At 49.6% G+C, this 10,675-nt stretch overlaps 1 protein-coding gene across 1 annotated transcript in view; it reads left to right on the forward strand.

The window, feature by feature from the left end:
- The first annotated feature begins 732 nt into the window (after nucleotides 1-732).
- The window catches only part of CAMKK1 (calcium/calmodulin-dependent protein kinase kinase 1, alpha), a 62,579-nt gene continuing 52,636 nt past the window's right edge, over nucleotides 733-10,675 (forward strand). The window contains exon 1 of the mRNA XM_009573812.1: nucleotides 733-1,188. Coding sequence (XP_009572107.1) covers nucleotides 733-1,188 — 456 coding nt within the window. The remainder of the gene's footprint in view (nucleotides 1,189-10,675) is intronic.

Consider the following 10,675-nt stretch of genomic DNA (forward strand, 5'->3'; position numbering starts at 1 on the left):
GGTGGGCAGTAAGGTTAATGCGCGTTTGCACACAGGCTGCAACTGTGGGGGGTCCAGGGGCAACCCTGGAACCAGGCTTGCTTTTAAATTCTGCTTTTGCTGTTGACTACATTGCAAATAACTGAGAGTGTAGAAGTCACCAGCCATGGCTTGGCTTCCAGGTCATTCTGTGACACTCTAGGGCCCTATAGGGCAACAGAGAGACTACTGTGGAGCCCTAAATGGCTGTGGATTTGTTATGCATGTTGGGTTCGGATACATACTAGAAACTCTTGTACCCTTGAATAAGAATTCAAGAAGCTGAATTTGACAGTTTACCCTTAGCATATTGAGAAGCTGTACTTCTCCATTTATTGCAAGCTCTAGTTGACTGGCAGTCTAGTTACAGAAGGAGAAGTTCTCTTTAGCCGTTCACTTGTTGCACATGAGATAAAATCTCATCTTTATCGCTTTCATATTTAGGTCGATGTTTGGGTTTGCCTTTCCTTCTGAGCGTTTGCAACTTGTTTACAGCCTGCCAGTGTTTTGCCTTCACTTTCTTTTATGTTGGAAGAAGACAGAGATGGGTATCTTGGTTACGTTTGTGTTGAGTGAACATGATTATTCAGTTTACTTCTGTGTTTCCTTTTAGGTATTTCATGGAGAGATTCCTTCATGCCACATGCTGTCTGTGAGTGCTAGCATCGCAGCTCTCTGCAGTGCCATCTGAGACCATAGGAGCTGGACGCAGCGATGGGGGACTCTCCAACAAATGCCATGGATGGAGGCATAGACACGTGCTGCAAAGACACGCAGACTGAACTGGCAGAGCGGGTAGCAGCCATAGATGTGGCTGTTGCCCCAGAGAGAAGTGACCAAAATGGTGAAGGCAACACTGAAGAAAATGACACAGTGTTTTCTGATATCATAAAAGACATCCAAAGAAATGGTGTCAACAGTGATGTGGGAATGAATGAACTTCTGCCTTCCCAACAGTCAGAAGATGCTCACTGGAGGCATGTTCCCAAGAGACCTCTCACTAGACCCGTCCTATCAAGTAGGAAGTTGTCTCTTCAGGAAAGGTCATCAGGAGGTTATTTGGCTTCTAGCAACACTCCAGGTTATGGTCCTTATGCCACAGGGCCATCACCACGTATAATGAGGAGACCAACGATAGAGTCCAATCGGGTCTCCATATCAGATACCGAGGTAGGCATGTTCTCTCCTATAACTGTGGTGTCGAGGTAAGGCAAGTCTTTCTTAACTGCTAATGGGAGTCTTCAGTCTTTTGGAGCAGTAGATCTGAAAGCCGTGTTTCTTCTAAGGGGAAAATCCCTGCAACCAGGGGCTGTATTAGCTTGGAATGGCTCAACACCTTTGCATCCATCCCCCAGACCTCTGCTGGGTGTAGCCCTGGTCCTGACATTTGGCTCCTTCAGCACTCACCTCCTGGGATAGTCCCGTTAAGGGGCTGGGACCCTGTTGTGTAGTGGCAGCACGCAGAAGGCCTGTCAGGCTGTTCAGAGGAAGGGCTGTGGCCAAATGGCTTTGCTCTCGTGTCCCTGCTGTATGTGCCCTTCGGGAGTTTATCAGTCACAGCAGCTTTGCTGATGGTATTTTATAGATTTAAGCTTCTGGAGATTATGTATCTCCTGTTGTGTTTTGCCGTTATTGAAGACATGATTTAATTTCCTGAAGAGCTTAAATGCACTGGTGTTTCCTACTCCTGTCAGGATTTTCCTTTGTCTTTAAAGTGTTTGTAACAGCAGTGGTAACCGAGGGCTGTGACCCTCCTCTCCTTCAGAGGAGTGTTTCTGGATGGCTGTGGTTGTTCCTGCCGTCCGTCTTGCGGCTGCTCTCCTGCAACCAGACCTGGGCTCAGACCTGTCCCAGAGCTGTAACATGCTGTTAGTGGTCAAGTGTACTGATGGAAGCGGCTGCTGGTTGGAATCCCCTGTGCTGGGATGTGCTGTTGTGGGGAGGACGGGGAGCCAAGAGAGGGGCTGTTTGGACCACACTGCCTGGTGTCATGCTGAAGATGCTGCGCCTCAAGTTGCGCCAAGGGAGGTTTAGACTGGACATTAGGAAAAACTTCTTTACTGAACGAATGGTCAGGCCTTGGAACAGGCTGCCCAGGGAAGTGGTGGAGTCACCATCCCTGGAACTATTTAAAAGACGTGTAGATGAGGCGCTTAGGGACATGGTTTAGTGGGCATGGTTGGGTTGGGTTAACGGTTGGACTCAATGATCTTAAAGGTCTTTTCCAACCTTAATGATTCTATGATTCTATGATTCTATGTTGAGCCTGCAGCAATGCCCACGAAGGGGCGTGCAGCAGGGCTTTCTTTGAAAGCCAGGCATGATGGAGGTGGTGTAAATGGGTGTTTCTTGAAGTCAAAACATTTTGTAAAATGCTACTGGCTGGGGAAGGGTTTTAAGTAGGGAATGGGTTGTCTGGCGTACCGGAGAGGGAACGTCATTTCAGCAGGGCTGGCAGCTGGTTTGGGAAAAAACATGGACTCATACCTGTGTTATCCCCCAAGCCCAGGCTGTGCCTTTTCCTGAGATTTTTATCTGCTATTTGTGGAGAAAAAACAACTTTTCCATGTCCCGCCATTTTTCCCTGGACTGAATTTGTTTCCCAGTCATGTTTGTCTTGTGTTTCTGCTCTTGGGGAATGCGGCAGGGCAGAGGGAGCGATGGGAGATGTCAGTGGGTGCCACACTCCACGGTCTCACTCAGAGTTGCCGTAACAGAGAGGAGGCGGCGTGCTGGAGAGAGGAGCGGTGGTGGCGTGGACCTGTTGGCCTTACCCTGCGGGGAGGGCTGCACCTCCTGCCCTGGTGCAGTGGGAGGTGAGCCCAGGAGGAGCCTCTGGTTCATCTTGTGACCATGAGCCTTGTTCTGGTGAGGGATAGGCCCTTTCCATAGGCATTTTCAATCTCTGTTTCTTCTGGTCTGGCAGTGATGCTCACCCAGTGAATTCACCTCTGCTGCTGTGTCCTGGCACTGAAGCAGGACAGAGACGGCAGCCAGGGGCTCAGGAGCAGCGCCCATCCGACTCTTCCTCACCCAGTCGATGGGGAGCGTGTTGCTGAATGTGGCTCTGCCAGTGCCACTGTGCCAACGTGTTGCTGTTGGGCACCGTGGTGCGCCCAGCTGCAATGCCTAAATCCCATCGTGGTCCCGCCCTGTGTCGTAAGTTTAGACTTTTGCCAGTGTGGGTCTGAGTGACCTGGAGCTTAATATCTGTGTGGCTTTGTTTCCCTCCTGAAAAGTGGGTGTTTCCCTCTTGCACGGGTGCACAAGCAAATCAGCCGTTGTCCTCTGGGAAGTTTTGCAAGTCACTGTGAGATGGGTCGTGGCATCCCCGGCCGGTAAGAGGATATCTGCAGAAGGTGCACTGCAGAGATTGCGGCGTCTTTTACGGCAGCCGTATGCTTTAATGAGGGAGATGGGGAGGGAGAGGAGCCGGTTCTTGGAAGTGGACGTGACTTGTGTGCCAGCTCTCCCATCCTGCAGTACTTTGTGCCAGAAGTGGGGCTTGTCCGAAATCTGTTTCAAAGTAACTGCAGTCAAGCGTGACTAGCGCATTCCCATCTGCAAGCAAATTCAAAATAATCTGTCCTCTTCCTCAGCATCTGCATCTTGGGGAGCACTAGCTACTGCCTTGGGGTAGGAAATGCTTAGTTTGAAATGCAGATGCGGAGCCCTTCATTTCGCTGCTCCCATGGCAGTCCGTTACGCAGTGCTGCGTTTTTAATGGTCACTTTGATATAATTATTTAGGGCCCTGCTCTGGTGCAGCCCAGATGCTTAACAAAGCCATGCTCATTGGAAAGCATCATTCATATTAATGGGGAATCGCTGCGGTAGGAGGGGGAAGGGAGCCCAGGCGAGAGCCGTGCGCGTTCGGAGGTGGGTACTCGCCCTCGCAGCGGTGCTCTTGGGAGCTGTGCTTCGTCTTCCCAGCTTATGGCGACAGTATCTGTGTCCTGTAAGGAATAGCAAAAGGACTATCTGTATCCTGTAAGGATAGCAAAAAGGACTAGGAAGATGCATGCTTTTTTATAGGATAAAGTTTGAGGCTGGCAACTGAATAATGAGAAATAAGTGTTAGGTGTGTGACAGCAAGGCAAGCGTGCAGCCTGCGTGCAGCCCAACTCCAGAATCCTGCCTATGACCTGCCAGTTGCTGCTCAACGGTTGTTTCAGGGTGGTTGTGTTTGTGGCTGTGAGAGACACTGGCAGTCCAAATACAAGCTATGCAGCTAACTGAGATACAGCAGGGAGCTCAGAAGAGAAATGGAGAACAGATCTTATGTTGTTACATGCATTCCCTTAGTACGTTTGCTGTAAGCAATTAGCAGAGCCTTGCATGTGGGCAGGGAAGACTGAGCGGAGCCAGGAGGTAGGGGCAGGACTTGTAAGAGTTACAGGGGACTCTGAGGCTTTTGGTCCTATTGGAGATAAAATAACGCCGTGATGAGAAATACAACCATGGTGTACTTAGCAGCAGCTGCTGTTGTGTTTCCTGTTGATCATTTTGATGCGCAGACCCTCAGTGAGCAGGGAGGCTGTAGATCACTGACAAGATCCTCCTCACTGATCATGGCATGGACCCTGGTCTCCTTGCAAATGACTCTTTGACACATCTTCTAGACAAGCTGCACATTCATACTCGAGTCTGTCTTTCACCTGCTTAAAGCCATTTTGGAGTTGCTCCTTTCTCCTTGCATTGAGTATCTGGCATCAGTCAGTGCCTTTTGGGTGGCAGGACTTCCATTGCTCCGGCTCGCAGCTGCTGCCGAGTGAGTTACACTGCAGAAATGAGGATGAAGTTCATGAGCATTTGGGCTTTATCAGTGGCACACGTGCAGGTGCCATCCATCAGGAGCCGAGATGGATGGGGCCGCATATCAAAATTTCCTGTGTTATGCTGATAGCGATCCAGGATTGAATCTGCTTTCCCTCTCCAGTGATAGCAGGAGTGGTGGCTCACTGCCTTGCTGTCAGCGGTTCTGTATCCTTGACTGATCTGGAGAAATAATGGAGAGATGCACTATGCGGAGACTGTTGTTCTCTGCTGAATTACGGAAGAACGTTGCGTTCAGTTAGAGAGATGCTGCTGAGCTTTTTAATGCTGGTTTAATACTTTTTCACAGGCTAGGAGGAAAATTTGTGTTTAGGGATCAGAGGGCCAAGAGCCGAAGCTGCGCCTGTGACGCTGCAGGAGGCTTGACGTGGTGCTGTGAGCGGGCGGTGCATCGTGCCGTCCCGTCCCTGGGTCTGATACCCCAAACGCCTGCCTGCTAAGCAGGGTTTGTTATTGAGTAAGACGATGGCTCCTGGGCTGGCAGGGCTGCAGCAGAGCCAGGGCTTGTTGTCTTACACAGAGGCAGTTCCTGATCAACTGACCAGAGCCACCAATTAGCTAACTGCCCTGGGACGAAGAATTGGCAGCTGGTAGTGTCTTGCAGCCGCTGCTGACAGGTCTGGATCTGCAGTATTAACTCTGCAAGAGAAGTAACTTGTTCTGCTCTCCTGACAGTGTTACTGTGTACTTAATTAAGCTGATCTGTCATATCTCTATCCAAATTGATCTGTAATTTTCAAAACAGGCCAATTCCCTGCTTGTTCCCCTTCTCTCTTAGGTTATTTGTGGACCATGTCCTGGAAGGTCCTTCCAGCACTGCCTTCTCCAGTAGGAGTGCCCACTAGGCTGGTGGGATTTCTGCCTTTGCTGCCCATCGGTGCTCTAAGAAGGGAATGGCTTTGCCTTTAGCTGTGGCACAGAAGTGATTAAGCTGAAGCTATTAAGGGTACATCATTCTGCAGCGCTGAGGCACAGGCCCCAGAGTTTAGGTTGCTGGCCCACATTGCCTCTGTTGATGTGACATTCCTGGCTCCTGCTCGGTGCTGGCAGCATGGCGAGAGGAGAGGGTCTTCCTGGGGCTGCTAAAAGCAGCTTCTGCTTTGCTGCATGGATGATGCTCAGGTGCTTGTATGTACCAGGGCAAGACTCTGTAAATATGTTTGTACAGACTGATGGGCGTCTTGTCACTGTGTTTGACAGAGCTTGTCCAACCTAAAATGGCAGGGCTTGTATCTGTGAAAGGGTAGAGGTGCTGCTTGTTGGAAAGTGGCATTTGAAAATGCAATACTGTTGTGTTTTTTTTTTTTATTCTGCCATCCCAAACCAACCTTTTTAGGTAGCCAAGAAAAATTTCACTTGGAGAGTGGCTAGAAGAAGAATAAAAGATGTCTTTTTCCAGGCTTTCTCCCCAGACCTGCCAGCACAGTTAATTGCTTTATACTTTCTCTTCTCCAGTCTCTTCTGGCTGAATTGTCCTTTCTCTTTCACACATTCCCTTTCTCTCCCTGGTATCCACCCACTCCCTGGCAGCCTGGTTCTTCCAGCCCCGGTGTCCGCGTGGTCCCTCCACCTTCTGGGATCAGCAGGAGGTTGTTCCAGCTCCCCGCTGCCTGGGCAGCCCTGCACGTCGTGGCGGTGGGCTGGGGCCACGTGTGCTTTAGCAGGAGTGGAGAGGATGGTCGGGCCACTGCGTTTTCCCCTCTCGGTGCTGCTGCTAGCCCGAGCATGCAGGGAGGAGGATGAGCTGACAAAGGGAATTTTCTTACACTTGATGTCGGTGGCTTATCCCAGAAGCACAGAAAATAAATCACTTTTTTGTCCTTTCTTTCCTTGGCTTTCCACATCTTTATTGTAGGCCTCTTGCTTGTTTGGCCAACTAGTTTGAAGCAACCGGTGTTGAGAGCTGTGAGAGGCAGTACTTCGTTCTCATGGTCCTCCAGTCTCTGGTTTTCTTCAAGAGGTCGTGATTTCCTTGCTGTGCGCACAGGTAAACCCGGATGGGACCAGGGCAGCGGCAGGGACCGAGCTCCTACACAGCACGGGCTGGAGAGCTTCCCCTTCCAGCCCAGCGAGTCCTCCAAACTAATTTCTTCCAGAGGTCTTAGTATGGTGCTCAAACTAGAGCTCTCGTGAAAAGATCAAAGGTACTTGGAAAACATTTCTTCAAAGAACAATCCCCCACAGGCATCACTAATTTATTTTCCTTGGATTAATTAACCTTTATTTAAAGTTACATTTCCAACTTGTCTAAGGGCAAGGTTTGAGAGAAGAAAACCCAAAGCTGCAGTTGCAGAGGGGCTGGAATGGGGCTGCCTTTGTCCCACCGGTCCCAGCCCCCTTTAATTCTTCTAGCCACTTTCCAAATGATGCCCCAGGCACCCAGTGGGTGCCCGAGCTCCTGCATCCAGCTCTGGGATCTCAGGTGGGTGAGCCCAGACAGCAGTGCTGAGCCTCAGTGTTGGACTTTCTGCCCAGCTGTGGCCAGTGCTCCTGCCAGCAGCCGGTCGTGGTGCTGGGCTTCCAGTTTTCCACTTGCTTTTGGATGATGTTTAAAACTCGGTTTATTTTTCTTACCTCCATGAGCTCCAGGCTTCCTGTGTGTCCTTCTCTGTCCCTTGAGAACTTTCTAATTTGTATTCCTTGCTGCCCCTAATATCTCTTTTCTGACTTTTATTTTCATTTTGTGTGTTTTTAGAACTGCTTTCACTTCTTCTGGATGGGATGAGTTTAAACCAGTGTTGTCTTCATTACTGGCTTTTAGTTCCCAATTTTCTTTCCCATGTTTCTCTTTAAAGTGTATCTCTGAATTCCTGAAACTTATTATTCTTTTCAGATTGGTGAATTTGGCTTCTTTTAGGAGGTAAAATTCTCCATTTTATATGAATGTATGTAGGCAGTCTGGTTGTTTTTGAAAATGTCTTACTTTGGAAACCAGCTCTGGCTCTTCCTTCCTATCCCAGTGTGCTCCGGACAGCAAAGGCTCAATTCTCGATTTCTCAGGGTTTCTGTCACACAGCGGTGGCAGCGATGGATTTACGGAATTGGGCCTGACTCTAGGCTTAGCTATGCTTTATTATTTTTGATCAATTTTTGCTTTCTGTGGCATTTATTCCCTCCCTCGCTCTCTTGAGTAGTACCTTGGACATGTTAACAAATGGGGCATCGTGTTTTTTAAGGCAGAACAATTACTGCACACTTGGACAGACACAGCAGTCTAATTTGCTGACAGCTTTTCATTAAAGGATCTCATTAAGGTTCTTGTTCGTATTTATCAGCAGTTGCAAATACATTGGCGTGATGAAATCAAGAGAATTGTATGATGTTATCTTTAAGAAACACTTGGCCCAAAGATAGGTGTTTTTCTCTGATAAAGGAATAGTACAGTTATCCCACTTCCTGCAGGAGAACCAAATAATAACATAACCCTGCCAGTCTGCAGTGACACGTGGCAGGAGTCGCTTGAGCTGTGAATTACGGTCTTTCAGCAAGGGGGAAAAAAAAAAGGTAGAAAGCACCTATAATCTTGTTTGATTTTTGCTGTGTTCAGCTCAAATGCTCGAAGCACCACAGAAGCTAAGATGATAGTGCTTCTCACTGGTAATTATCTGAGCGGAGAGCAATGGAGGTGTGGATCGGGTAGGGATGCAGTGATAGCAGGCAGAAACTCTCGGAGGCAGTGCTGCAGAGCTGGAGCCCAGGCTCTGTCATCGCCCTTCCCTCGGACCCTCTCTAGGTGTTCCCATCCCGGTATTTATCCATCCCTTCTGAAAAACCATCACCGAAGGGCGGGAGTCCTGGCATTGCTCACAAGCTCAATTTAACAGCGGAGAAAGACCAGAGAGATGCTTCGGGTGATCGGTCTGGTGCTGATAAAAGTGGTAATTTCTAGACAGAGGTAAGAGGGATGGTGGGAAGATGATGGTCAGAGTCAAAGGAATTGGTGCCTCGGACACAGGGAGCAGGCGTAGTCCCTCCTCGGCTGCACTAAATATTAGTGCTCTGTAAGGGAGTTTGCCCAGCTGAGTGGATTATGTCCTTCACAAAGGACTCTACTCCTTCAGGTGGGAGGGAAAAAATGCCACCGTGGCTCCCTGGACAGTGTGTTTGTGAGGAGAAGCAGCAAACTCTGCTTTAGAGATGCCACCTTGGCTTGAAACAAGATACCGAGTGCAGACCAAAGAGTATATGGCCACATGTAAAAACCTGTCTTTACTTGTGGGAGTAATCCCTGTTAACAGGACCTGGGCGTTCCAAGCTTGCTGGTTTGAAGAGCAGGAGATACTCAGGTGATCGCTTTTCCTGCCTGTCTCGGCCACTCTCATGAGCGTTTCCCCATCGCTGCAGCACTGCAGTTTTGCACAGGACAAGGCGAGGGGTGCGAAGCTGAGCTCAGGGAAACCCAGGGCCGGAGACATCAACAGAAAGCTGTTCCTGCTTAATTTCTGTAAATCACCACGATGCAAAGCACAGCCTCGCGCTGGGAAGTGAATCTGCTGATACGGGGCTTTCAGGGGAATTTGTCCTCCACGTGTCCGTACCCTGGGTTCCTGCGTGCTGCCCCCTCCTTTGGGGAGGGGAGTCCTTTCTACAAAATTCAATGGGATTTTTCTTTTCCATATGTTTTGATGGTCTTACGCTCTGCATCTTGGCTTTTGCTGGGCCGTGCTCTCTCCTCTCTTATTGCTCGTCATTCTGATGGAGTGATTTTTGCCTTTGGAAAGACATGTGCTTTGCTAGCAGCAGCGTTAATACATGTCTACGGTCCCATTACTCACAGTTGGCTTTTCCTCCTTGTCAGGGTGGTGGAAGAAATCTTCCTTCACTGGAAACAAGATCAAGATTTAAATCATTCCTTGTATTCCTGACAAGCCACTGCTTGCAAGCTTAAAAAGTCATCGGTTCCCCATTCCTTTGTTCTCCTTCTGTGATGATTGCTTGTGTTAGGAGTGTTTCTGGTTGGTGGTGGGGGGAAAAGTCAAAATTATCATCTACTGCATCCATGCTCTAATGCATCCCGAGAGGCAGAGGGGTGTTGCTTTCAGTGAGGATGCTGCACAGGGACGGGGCCATAACACCCCCTGTTCTTACAAACGGCATCTGGCACCGCTTTTCTGTCCTGGCGTTGCTTCTGTAGATTGCAGGGCTATTTTGATGATTATGGGAAGGCTAATCTACCTGCCTACATGTTTTGTATCAGCTTTGTTCCCAAAGTGGTGCCTGGTGCAGAGGTTGGAAGGGAATTTGCAGCCTGCTTTAGTGCTTGGCAATCTCAAGGAGAAATACTGTGTGTTAAAACGCTGTCTGGGGAAGTGTGTCCTGTCTAAGGCTTAGCCCATACCATGTCCTGTGGTTGGAAACTGTCCCCTTCCCTCACCCCACCGAGTTTGGGGCTGTCCGCTCCCCTGCAATGCAGTTAAATGCTGTCTGTTAAGTCAGGACCAAGGCAAAAGCCACTGCAGCCCGCGCTCCCTGGTGCCGGTGCTGCAGAGATCCCCACAAGAGCACTCTGACTCCTTGCCAGGAGCTTTGCATTGCACCACGGTGTCTGCTGTCCTCCCACGGACCCCGTCGCAGTGGCCGAGCCGGGCAGGTCCCCTAGGTGCTCCTGAGCAGCCCCAGGCAGAGCTCGGTGCAGGCAGTGCACGGTGCTCGCCCTGCGCTCGTGATCTTGACCCCCCGAGCTTCTGTGGCACCTGGGATTTTCTTCTTGTAATTAATGAGGGTGGAGGGGTCAGCTCCAAGTGAAATCATAAAATCACAGAATGGTTTGGGTTGGAAGAGACCTTTAAAGGTCATCTAGTCCAACCCCCCTGCTGTGGGCA

The sequence above is a fragment of the Fulmarus glacialis genome, unplaced genomic scaffold (assembly GCF_000690835.1).
Source record: "Fulmarus glacialis isolate BGI_N327 unplaced genomic scaffold, ASM69083v1 scaffold9003, whole genome shotgun sequence".
NCBI lineage: Eukaryota > Metazoa > Chordata > Aves > Procellariiformes > Procellariidae > Fulmarus > Fulmarus glacialis.